This window comes from Macrosteles quadrilineatus, unplaced genomic scaffold, assembly GCF_028750875.1.
Source record: "Macrosteles quadrilineatus isolate MER2022 unplaced genomic scaffold, UCM_ALF_1.0 Scaffold_5__1_contigs__length_97177068, whole genome shotgun sequence".
NCBI lineage: Eukaryota > Metazoa > Arthropoda > Insecta > Hemiptera > Cicadellidae > Macrosteles > Macrosteles quadrilineatus.
The window spans coordinates 8,148,655-8,161,483 of NW_026542598.1; the positions used below are offsets into that span (position 1 = coordinate 8,148,655).

Genomic DNA, 12,829 nt, shown 5'->3' on the forward strand with positions numbered 1-12,829 from the left:
AGGCACGGGTACAACAGCTAGTTTATCATATTCATGAAAGTTCTTGGAGGCTAGCGGTCATTTTGGATGATAACAGCTGGTAAAAAGTTATTCATCGTAAAAAATATTTGTTCAAACACCAAAGTTATTATTTATACATCTATTAAACTGTGAGATTAGAAATGATCTTTGTAGTTTTGAATTGTTCTCCAAGGGAGTCCATGGAGAGGCCATCTTGGATTTATCCGCCTTAAGAGCAAAGTTGATTTTCTTAGTTTCAAATTTACCATCTCTAAATATTTTTCAAACACAGAGTCATTGTGATGTAAACTGATGTTTGGTCAAAGGTATGCGATTATCATTTTTCCTGCAGATTCTTTTTTCATGTGATTACCTCTAACAGTGAACCTGCTAGACTAGCTCGTTATGTGTAATTCATCTTACAAGTAGGTCTCTAATGTCTTAATTTCCATCCATGAGAACATTTAATAAAATTACTCTCATTTTTTACCCATGAAAACCCGCTCTGGTTTACGTACTTTTTGTACGATTAGTTTGAGCTAGTGAATAGTTTAAGTACCTCAACTGGTGAAAAAATCCAACAAATGACACACTAAAATACATAACGAAACATAAATATTATGTTAAACCAAATTTCTAACTAGATAAAAAATATCTAGTTTCTTAATTAAATGATTGCTATTACAGTACTGTATGTGAACGTATCACATTCAACAGGATGTTACGTTGATCAAGTGTTTGACATAAACTTTGTGAAATTGATGAGTACAAAATGTCCATATATATAAACAAATAAGTTGTTATTCATTTAAACATTTGAGAATTACATAAAAAACAACAATTTATATATTGAATTGTTTAAAGTAGATTAGACGTATGAAATCCGTATTCAATTGCATTAGTTTGTTTATTTATCCGTCTGGTGATAGAATATCTTTGTTTTTTAGTTTTCCTATTTTAAAATAAACCTGCATTTATATCAAATTTCATTTACTTGAACTAAACCAAATAACAAGTGTTGTATTACCAAACAAATTGTTTATAGAGTAAGTGAGCTAACAGTAGTTGGAGTTGGGAAAATACACAACGGGTAACTTATTTTTACAGTCGGGTGGATAAGTTTAGAGCTGCACTTATCAGTGCTAGTCCCCCTTGAGTAACAAATTTTCCAAATTTCGTAATTGAAGTGCCCTTATCCAAATTCCTATTTCATTGGTTGATGTTTTTGTAAAATAAATAAATAAAAAGTTTAGTGAAGTAGTTTCAAATGTTAATAAAACATTTTTTTATTTTGATGCTTAACTAGAATACTTCAGTAAGTTAAAATCTAATTGACCATTTACTAAAAACTACTTCTTTATCATTTAGCCATCAACATTCCCTTAATATAAAAACGGCTGTAACCTACTGTCATTATACTAAATAAAGTCACATTTATTCTACCCTTAGAAGATGGGAGGATTCGCTGAACAAACAATTAACTTTTACATATAAAATCAATTTATTTTCTCCTACCTAAATATTAAAAATAATAAGCGGTATTTATATTGTTGACCCAGACAAACTTCGGATCGGGGGTATGCACGAGCAACCCTATACACAACACTATACAAAGGGTGTATCAACTCGTGCATTATATTGAAACTTGCATTTCTCCTTTGTTTTGTGAATTAATAAAATAGTTTTCCTTTGACTGTGTTTTAAAATTCTGCACCTGTATTTAACATAACGAATATAAAAGTGCTATGTGATTGTATTATAGTTTTTTTTCGATTTTAATGTGAAAACTTTGATAAAATTGAGGGATACGATCAATATTATCATTTTGGTAAGTACGGGTTGGTAAGATTCACTATGTATTGAAGTGATGATGCGTTCAGAAGTACTGAAGTTCAGACAAATTAGGATATTTCAATCGAAATATCTGAACCCTTTCAGTAGAAGTACCGGGGTGACGCTGAGTGTGCGTGCGAACATAATGGCGGTTTTTCTCATGATGCGACTCGCGGTATTTTTTTTGCCGCGTCCACTTGCTCTTCTTGGGTCGTGTATTTTCTACGACCACGTTTGGTTTACTTAGGTCTGCCAGGACCTTTGGGTTTGTCCACAGTTGTTTGGGAAAGATACTCTGATAATTGGGACAACACATTGTAAAATAAAGAAGGGTTATGTATTTTACACATTCGGATGCGTAAAAAAATAGAAGTTGAGAGTAACATGCATTCAACTTGCCATCTGCAATATTTTGCCATAGAGGTGTATTGAGGCTTTTCCCTGTGTAAATATTTTGTCGGAGATGCAGTATTGAAGGTTTCGAAAGTCTTTGCGAAGTTGACTTCAGTAATAACCGACATGTACAGCCTTTGGCTTTTGAATACCGATATCCCTTCTATATGGACTAGTTGTAGCCAATTTTGCATTCAAATTAAACTAATGTGAATTAGCTCGTAGAGTGTCCTCATGTAAGTAATTGATTTTATCATTCATCTACAATATAAATTACAATGTTTTTTCGGGGTTGGTTAAGAAGTTTGCATATTTGACACAAAGTAATCATTGACAACAACGCACTCAGTAAGGTGGCTTACTTCAGCTAAGTATGTTGCTTCTGTCAAAACTAGCTTCAAGCTTAACATGGGTATGGGATGTCACTCATACCAAAGTCGAAATGTTTGCGTCAAAACGTGCGAGACACTACACACTTATCTTTACAAAAGTAATGAAATGAAATTAAATTGTGTTACTGTCGTTAAACTCAAATACAGGCATTGGCAAGAGTCACAATCAATAAGTATACAAAATAAACATGTTGCATTGTTTTCACTAACAAATCAAATCCTTAATACTATAAAAAAATTACAAATTTAAAACTCTTTAAGCTGTCTCTTGATTTTACGAAAGTCCATTTCACTCCTAAAATCATTTGGGAGGGTATTAAAAAAATGACAAAATTGTAAAATATTTGATTAAAAAGTATAAAAGAAATAAAAAGTTTTGTGTCTGGGAATGTTCAATGTATTAGTAGATCGTGTTTTAAATATTGAATTCTGTATAAGATGCTCATAAAGTTCGAATTTTTCTTAAGAAAAAGCAGTGTACGAAAAATGTAAATACATGGAAAAGTGAGAAGGCCCGTTTCAGAAAAAAGCGCTTGCATGATTGTTTTGGCTTGAGATGACCTAAGACTGATGGCTTTCTTCTGCATCCTATAGATTTGTTTGGTGTGGACGTTTTCGGAACCCCAAATGCCAACTGCATAGGACAAATGTGGATATACGAGGGCAAAATATACAGTTGAGCATCTCTGCTCATAAATTTTGAAAGGATGCGAAGAACAAATAGTGAAGATCCTAACTTCGCAGTCGCACAATCAGTATGGGAGTTAAATAGTTCAGATTCCTATCGATAGAAATGCATAGAAATTTGACATAATGATCAGACTCGACCACCACGTCATCCGCGTGCTAACTTATTTTCTGGGAAAGGTAAGATGAAATCCTAAAACCAACTAAACTAGTATTTTTTTTGCATTTACAATTAGATTGTTGTCTAAAAACAATTGAAGAACGGCATTGGACTGAAGAAACGCTATAATCTCCATTTATCCTTAACAAACAATGATGTTCCATCAGCAAACAAAAATATCTCAGCATCAGACACGCTTTATGGAATATCATTTATGAATATGATGAATAATAAGGGACCTAAAATTGTCCCTTGGGGTACACCTGCCTTTACGAAAAGTAAGAATATTAGTGGTGACTGACGCAATACACAGGCCAGGATCGTAGATTAAGACTTGTATAAACAACTACTCGTAATTACTCAAGCCAAAACGCTTCCACTGACAAGGCATCGACAACTTTCCTCGCGTATTCTAATGATCCCGGTTCGCCAAATGGAGAAACCTGGATATAAACAAAGTGGGTTTGCAAAACTACAACATCTGGGTCAAGCAAAACGTCATAGCGAGTGTTCGTTAGTAAACCATGTACCGTTTTATTTAGCAAATTGCTTCTTTAAGCCCTTCTCACTGAATCCCATTGTGATACTTGATTTTTTATGTTAGGTTTAATTTAATTAAATTTTACTGACCACAAATCAATTCTGTATATTTAGAGTGAAGTTTTTTCGGGCACACGCTCTTATTATAATTGATCCAATGAAATGGCTTGTCATACACACCATCTCTAGCAGAAAAATACACAGTGTATGAATGAAACTCGTTACAGGCCATATTTGTTCTACGTTTTATCATCATGGTTATTTAATATTATCTAATACAACTGTATGGAATATTATGCGTAATATGTATTTTGTTTCTCGTCAAAATCCCATAACTTGCACTTGTCAAAAGGATGATGCACATTCTTATTCCTGTAATCTGTGCATATGTGTTTCTTTAAAGTCATTTTACAAAATGTCGAAAAAATAGCTTTATCGAATGAGAAATTTTTCGAAACAATCTTTTTGGTTAAAACCATTTATAACTTAACGTAATACACCATGCTCATTGAGTATGCGCATTTTTCACTTTATATAATTATTTGAAATGAACAAAGTAAATAGAAAACATTTTTCTCATACTAATATTAAAATCATGAATGGTTTTAGTTAATTTCGTAAATGTATGTGTGTCAAATGTGCCTGTTAATTAGATTAAAACTCAGTTGATTAATTTCTTTGATTAAAACGTTGCCCGTTTTAGCGGTTTTTTGACGGGTTGCAAATTACGTTGAATATTTTGTTGTTGTGTGGTCAGTGAGAGTGTGCCTTTAAGGCCCGGTTCACACGAACGACAAACCTAGCAGACTAGGCTTGGACTAGGTAAGCACTAGGTAAGCACGTCTGGGTAGCGGACCACAGGATCAAATGGAGCCGTTCACACGAGCCTAGGACGCCGACTAGCTAGTCGTGTTCGAGCTTGATGTCCCAAAACCTAGTCGGGCCCCGCTTCCCAGTCCGTCGTGGCAACTACCCAGTCGCCCAGTCGAACTGCGTAGCAGTACATGTAGCCTTATGGGAGCGTTCACACGAGCGATCGGGTAGTCGAGCTGCAGCTCGCATTCTTACCTTTGTTCTCATTGTGCACCAGTGATGGAACCGAGTGGTTTTGATATCGATATTTTCTCCTAGTCCGTGGACATGTCGCTCGTGTGAACCGGTGTGATCCTGTGGTCCACTACCCAGTCGTGCTTATCTAGTGCTTACCTAGTCCAAGCCTAGTCTGCTAGGTATGTCGTTCGTGTGAACCGGGCCTTATAGTTCAGCTCGCTACATACTGCAAGTTCACAAAGTTTTTTCAGCAATAAAATTTCAGTAGCTTAAATAAACTTTCTGATTCAAGACCTGATATGGGATATAGTGGACGGGTTAGTTTGCTGCCAATCTCCCCCAAGGAGTACTATATACGTACAGAGTGCCTAATGGGTCTGGTACATAACCATCAAGTTAAAATTTACTCTACATGTTTAATTTATTACCTCTCCTGAAGTGAAATATACCAAATGGGTAGATAAGTTTAAAAAACGTTTGGTTTTTGCATAGAAGAAAACCAAATTCGAATTTATGGTTGATTTTTTTATTCGTTCCCGAGGTGTGCGTGGATTTTGTGTGTAAATCAATTAATTCTCTGATCAACACATACACTATTATTTGTTTAAGTTTGATCACTGATTTTATACTACTCATTGTTGTAGTAACATAGTAATAAGTTAATAGTAAGTTAGTAGTAAGTTATTTACTCAAATTTTACTATCTTACGGAAGCAAAACAATGTGTAAATGAACTTTTACATGTTCTCTGGTAGTTCGATTAAAGTGGAAAAGGGCACTCTGTAAAATTAATGTAAAAACTTAATCGACAAAAGGGCATTCAAATATAACCTACGTGAAAAATGCATTCGAATAGTCTTCAGATTTCAGACTTTTCTATAGGATGATAGGTCTATATAGAATATCAATAATAGGTAGTTAATAAAAAAATAACTTCTATGGACGAATGTATTTTGGTTATTTGAAAACCATAAATATTCATCCTGCGTTTCTCATCCCACTGTAAATTTTGAAGTTCGTTTTTCGTGTCTAGTTGATGTCCGGTGAGACTGTTAGACAAAAAGTGTGTTTTTTGTTAAATAGTTTTTAAATTCACCTTGTAAACGGAAGAGTCAACAATAAAAACACAACGTGTCCTACATCAGACGTCCTAGATCTAACCTCAACCTTGTCTTCACCTGATCCAAGGATGATAAGGCTACGACGCATTCTTTTGAAATGGTATACAAGTTGTTGTTTTAGTAGCCACCCCCGATGTTTTCGCTTACATAGTTGTTGGTTGGTTGTTGTAGTTGTTTATTTGTCTCTGGCGCTGGTCTCGCCATTTATTGTCACAGCAGTATCTCGCTCTAAAGATCAGTGTATCACAAGCGTGTAAATATCCAGATAAGAAGTCGTCGCCCCGGATGACTCAGGCGGAACTGTGTCAAGATTGTCCCAGTTTCTCAATTGGTTCTTAATTTCCCTTTTGTCCTTTGTTTATTATGGAATGATTCATTTTGTTTATTATATTTGTATTAGATTTTTACAGATTGACATTTTACAAGCTCCACGTGTATTTGACGTGACAAAGTAAACGGATTGTATCACTTTGTGGTGAGAAATAGACAGTTTTATTCTCATGGGGCTGGAAATGCTAATAACAGAGGTGAAATGTGGTTAAATGCGTAAATGTAGGCAGCATGAAGATACCTTTATGCAGATGTAATCAAAATAATTACTTAGGGCGAGCTCGTGGTCAACAGTAGAAAAAAAGAAAAAAATTATTAAGTAATATCTTTAATGAGTAAAACGTCAATCGTTGAGGGATTTGTAAACTTTGTGCCTGAAACCCCCCTACTGCAAAGGGTTGCTTAAAAGGCTATTTTCTAATCGTTGTTTTCAAACAATAACACTGTATGATTGAGCTTCTACAAATCCGCTGTATTCCAAATCTGAACGATTGTTGGAGCTGCAGCAGAGAGACGTGTATACAGCAAATTGCACAACTATTTGCCTTATTCGGATGCATATGACAGATCGTTTACGTAAATCAGAGATTAAACTGGGCCGAAAATGTATCCCTGCGGGACACCATACTCAAGGAGAACTTGTTTTGAAATGAGTTGAGATGCGAACTTGCGTGATATTCGAATGTTGTTTATCCAATGCAACATTGACAAGGGGTTTCTGTGTGTTGTGGTCAACGCTGTCAACCAACTTGGTAAGGTCTGGAAAGATGAGATTACTTACAAGGTATGTTACACTGCATTAATAGATATCCCATATTTCCATTGCCTGAATGTGCGGGACCAATTTACGGCACTCTTTCGTTCCAGTCACGAATTCTCATAATGCCGTTTGTTAAAAGTTACATTTTGTATGTTTTCATAACCAAAATATAAATTCGAAAAAAAACTGTTTGATTTTACTTGGACCGAACTTACATTTGAGCTTTATTTGGAATGAGTTCTTTGACTAATGATGGTCTACAAGTTAAGCAGACTTTGTGACAATGAATATTTGAGTGAGTTTGTGTAGTAGTGTGTATCTGGATTTTCCTTGTGGTGCCTACCAAAATCCAAGAAACCTTTCTAGGGCGCCTTTTTTTGAAATCCTTCTTCTTGTCTTCGTCTTGAGGTGAAACGAGGCAATCCGATGGACGCCAGAGTACTTGCGGAATGAACGTTGGCGCGGTCGCACGGGTCGCACGTGGTATCTTAAACCAACATGATCAGATACAAAAAGAACGAATTTTTGTTGCTTCGTGTGGACGAAGATTGCCGGTGTAGGGAATTCTTGTTGTTTAAAATTCATGCCATTATTTATAATAAAATATCGAATTGTGGTTAGGTTTTTATTGCAAGATTCCATCAACCACTTGACGACGAATTTGTATAATTTACTGTGGAAAGAAAAGCGATAAAAAAAAATTTAAAGCCTTTTTCAGAAATATATATTTTTTTCACTTAACACGTAAAATTTAACTTAGTATTTAAATCAGCCGTTCTGGATTATATAGGATTTAACTATTACTTGATAGCAGTTCGGAAGATTGGTCCACACACAGTTCTTTTTAATAAGTAGTTAGACAGATCTACAGCCTCATGAGATGTTATACAAACTGAGAAAAGTCAGAAGCCGTGATAGTTAAAACTGAATCGAACTATCCTTGATCAATTTGGGTTGTAAATTAATAGTTCTCACCAATGTACTAGCTGATTTTACGGTTTTTAGCTTTGACTCTCATCTTTGTCATTCAACACTCATCTTTCGCACGTCTTCGCCTCACTACACCCTGTTGTTGTGGGTGACGTACAAATCTCGCATGGTCTAAACCACAGTATCTTGGAATCATCAATTCATTACCAAACGACGCATCACTATTGATGTTTGGCAGGATTCGAACCCGAATTCTAAAGACAGGACTTCCACGATTCACAATGGCTCACCGTTTCACAGACTGATTGGCCTTATCTAATAGATCATTTCTGTCGACCCATGAAAACTGGATCCCTTGCGTAACTTTAGAAACTCTGACCTGCCAATACTTTGGAGAAGTGTTGGATAAAAACCAAGGACGGCTTTCCACAGGCACGTATGTAATCCACAGATTGTCACACGTTGTGGGTTTAATCCTGATCATAACGTATGGAGTATTTCTCAATTTCCCTATGTAACTAATGTCGTTTTGATGTTAGCAAATTCTGAAAAAAGTGTGTCAAGCAAGCTGTCAACAGTTTGATCAGATTCTGGTTTTAGAGATTACTGCACTGTACTTGCCCTAGGCTCCCTGTGTGCTCCGCCCACAGGCCCCCTTGTTATTTGAGCCATGATGGGAAAGTGTCACGGGGGACAGGGTGTTGTCGGGGATTTTTCCTGCGTGAAAACCCCAATTATAACTTGGCATCTGCAAAGAATTTCATAGAGGTGTTGTTATAGGAGATATCGAACAAGTCTTGACATTTCTGAGTTCCCATGTGCGGTTCGTGCTCAAATTATTGGTACTCTAAAATGATAAACATTCACTAGGACATTAACTGTTAAACTGACTTTGGTTAAATTAGTATAGCAATAAAGCTACAATCTTTGACTATTAATACAACGCTACAATCTTGGGATTTAGGTGGAGGTAACAATATTTCAGATATTCTTAGGGCCAAATATTAAGGGTGACATAAATGGGAACTTTAAAAGGGTTGTAATTTTAAAACATTTTCATTTCAAACCATCAAAGCTTCAGAGAATTGAGTCAGTTACACAAGCGGCTGTAGGATATTGGGCCTGGGGCCTACATACTGTATTAGTTTAGGAAAATCATAGTTGGGTTTAAGCATAAAAAATGAGGCTGTGTTTAATTGCGATAAAATTTTCAAGTTTTTGTGATTTAAAGTTCGTGTAGTTAGGCATGTAGTTAATATTTAGGATTTATAAATCGTCATTAACGTTTATAAAAATTAATATCGTGTTGGCATTAAAACTAGGTTAACTGAATATGTTGCATCCGTTAATATCGGCGAATGAGCCTTAGCAAACACAATCTGTGTTTTATTGTTTGGATAAATTTGTACGCACAATCTTTGCTAACCAAACTTTAGATGTAATGTTAAAGTTTCTTAAATATGTTTTACATTAGATGCACCTTAAGATCAGTTACATCGTCCAAATTTTCTACTCGTGCCAATTTTGTGTGTGACGTGTCATGTATTTTTTTTATTATTATTTAGTAGTCTACTAATAATTTTATATTCCTGGATAACGACTGAAAACTAAACCTATTTAAACATGTATCAGATAGTGGTTTGGTACTTGTTTGCTGCAACCACCTGTTTTAATTTAAAATTCAAAAGCATTTACCATTCCAATGCTAATCCTATGGAGATATATACAACTTCATTGGCAGCTACCTGCCTCTCCTAGGAGCAATATTAACCTGGTTTACGTGAATTGCCAAACTATATTTCTTTGCCTATTGTAATTGCTGTATCTCTATTAGCCCGTTATAATGACCCAATCTTGCTGGTTCGCGAGCTCATTCATGGTTAACTAGCTCCACACACTCATTCCAAATTTCATCAAAATATGACCAAAATTACTCGAGATATCTCGTGTACACAGATATAAAAATTTGAACGAATGGTGTTTTTGGCGTCTCGGGCATTAAAATAAAAAGTAAATCGGCGCCAAAAGCCTACAATCGGTTTCCACTCATTAATGGCGTTTCGAATGCTGTTTTGTAAAAAAAAATTACAACTACACTGGGTGATCGCGGATGTTGCTGCGATCACGTAAGATCTTTGCGATTTCGTTTTCATCGCAACGATCGCTTTTCCAATAATTCCAATGTGTCACTTTCGGTTTCGACTCGCCGCTATTGCGCTGCTATCGCTGGACCATACCGCCAATAGGCATGTGGTCCATATTCTATTGTTACATCGGCCTATCCAATTATCCACAGCAAAATTTTGACGACGACTCTCGGTACCGGTACTTTTCCCAAGAACCAGTTTAATGCCAAGAAAGTTGATAATCGGTTATTAAATTTGCACGATTTTATCAGGGTGACATTTTAACTGCAAAGCACATGGTTTGGCTTGAAACTGTCAATTATTATGTTTTCGAATGTTCTGAGTATTCCTACAATAGGTTTGCAGGCATGTCCGGAAAACTGCACACATAATATGCAATCCATCTGTTGATCTAAATGTACAGTAATAAGGTTTCAACTGTCTAGAAGACCATCGTCGTAGGACGGGCACACAGCTAGTCTTTTGAATGATGTACTAATAGTTTACGAGCCAATTACCAAACCACACACAAATCTATTGACAAAAATTACAGTTTTTTATTAGCAATACACACATTTTCGAGTTATTTGAAACAATCCACAATTACTGCGCCATTTTTGTTTTTCCCTCCGCATTTACGCCGATCTTCCAAACCGAACCAGTCGAATTCCAAACGACCGTCAACTCCAGTATCGTCCTTGGTGTTACATAAGAGCGCATCACATCAGTCCTGACCTGGGCTATACCGGCACAATAGGCCTCGGCCGTGCGCGACCTACCCCACCACGCGCCGGGTGACCTAGTAAGTGTTGTTGTGGTGGTGCTGCACATGCGCACGGCCATGCCCCCGCCACCGTCGCAGCGCTTGAGTCAGTCAGTGACAGTAACGTAGTGTCGGTGTTGGTGATATGAGCGTCAACATGCACCGGTGGGAACACCACCAAGATCTTCATGGCGTGTACCACGTCAACCATGCCAACCATTACCAATCGGCGTGGCCGTACCCGCAGCAATATCAGTATAATCACCATATGTACCAGTCGCCCAGGTATGTGTTATAGTAGTGAGGTTATGTTGTCATGCGTGATAAGAAGACTAAGTGAGTGTCGCAGCTTACATTTTAACTTATAATCGTGGTTGTGCTTTCTGTGAATACTAATCTATAGTTTAGGCTGAGTGTCGTTATGAGTGTTATATATTACTGTAGTATTAGTATACACAAACTATCAGGTCTAGACTATAAGAGTGTGTAACCGTAGTACCACAATCTCTAACACACACTTCAAACTCTAATTCTCTCTCTCTAACTCTTCGAGGTATATTTGTGCTCTCGAGTGTAATTAATACTAATAGTAACCAGCTTAGGTACTTTTGGCTATTAACTTAACTTCAGTATCAAAACGTCAATTGTTGAACTTTGTGCTGGGTATGGATACACTATGTTAAGACAATTAATTAACCCACAGAATTACCACCCTATAAATTAGTCAGACACATGTTTGATCCTATACCGTTACTTAGTTGTTAAGTGGTGGTGAGTTGGGATGGGGTACACTAACGTTTTTGGAGTCTGGTAGTATTTAAATTAATCACCTTTTTACGAATCGTCAATGTACTACTGACGGTGTGTAAATGTGTGATTTCAGTTATGTATGAAATACTAATCCTGACGTTAGTTAGGGTATGCTTTGTTTAGTAATGAGTAGAGTTGCTCTAATTTATACCTTGTTCAACTCAAGTGTTTGTATGTCAATCTAACTAAAACTTCCATATCGGATCTCAATATGTACAAGTGTACATAAGTACGTGTGATTTTTAGGGTTATGTTTATATTGTTTATAATAAACTCTCCCTCAAGGGATACTAGTATAATTTTTAATCAATCTTAATGTTGATACCGGTAATATACAATTTGCAATTTATAGGCCTACTCGATACATTATGCGTTTCTTTTATAGATTTGTATAATATAGCAAATATATAAATTTAAAATTTTACTTTATTTTGTGTACCGTATTTTCACATAATTAATCAACACACCTGCAATGCAACCTATGTTAAGCTATTTAAATCAAACGCCGAACTAATGGTTGTGATAATTTTGATCGGCATTCCTAATTTCACAATATTCCTGGTAACACTTTGGTTCACTATTATTTTTTCACTTTGATTAACATTTGTAGCAAAACGTATACGAGTATTTGGGCTAACTTTAATAAGTTTCCGTTGTAAGTTTGCGGAATAAATTTTCGAACCAGATCCGTCCGGCCGTAACAAATCGACGTTTTTAAATTAGGCTACTTTAATTTTTTATATCTATATAAAAGATCAATTTAATAGCCTAATAAAAACAATTTGACATATTAATCTTACATACTACATTTCTTGATTATAATTTAACGTGTTGTTGTTATTATGCCGATGTTAAGTCTCCGATTAGTCCTGAAAATGATCTTGTGGCTGCTTAAAACCGACAAGCCATTTTAACGTATAAAATATTTAAAGTGT

General features: G+C 35.9%; 1 protein-coding gene across 2 annotated transcripts in view; it reads left to right on the forward strand.

Annotated features, from left to right (window-relative positions):
• LOC128995319 (basic helix-loop-helix ARNT-like protein 1) overlaps positions 1 to 12,829 on the forward strand; it is a 168,313-nt gene that overhangs the window by 48,624 nt on the left and 106,860 nt on the right. The window contains exon 1 of one of the 2 annotated variants that reach the window (XM_054420302.1): positions 11,183 to 11,369. The exons of the other annotated variant lie outside the window; for it this stretch is intronic. Coding sequence (XP_054276277.1) covers positions 11,230 to 11,369 — 140 coding nt within the window. The 5' untranslated portion in view covers positions 11,183 to 11,229. Of the gene's footprint in view, positions 1 to 11,182; positions 11,370 to 12,829 lie in introns of those variants that run through there. 2 annotated transcript variants of the gene reach the window in all.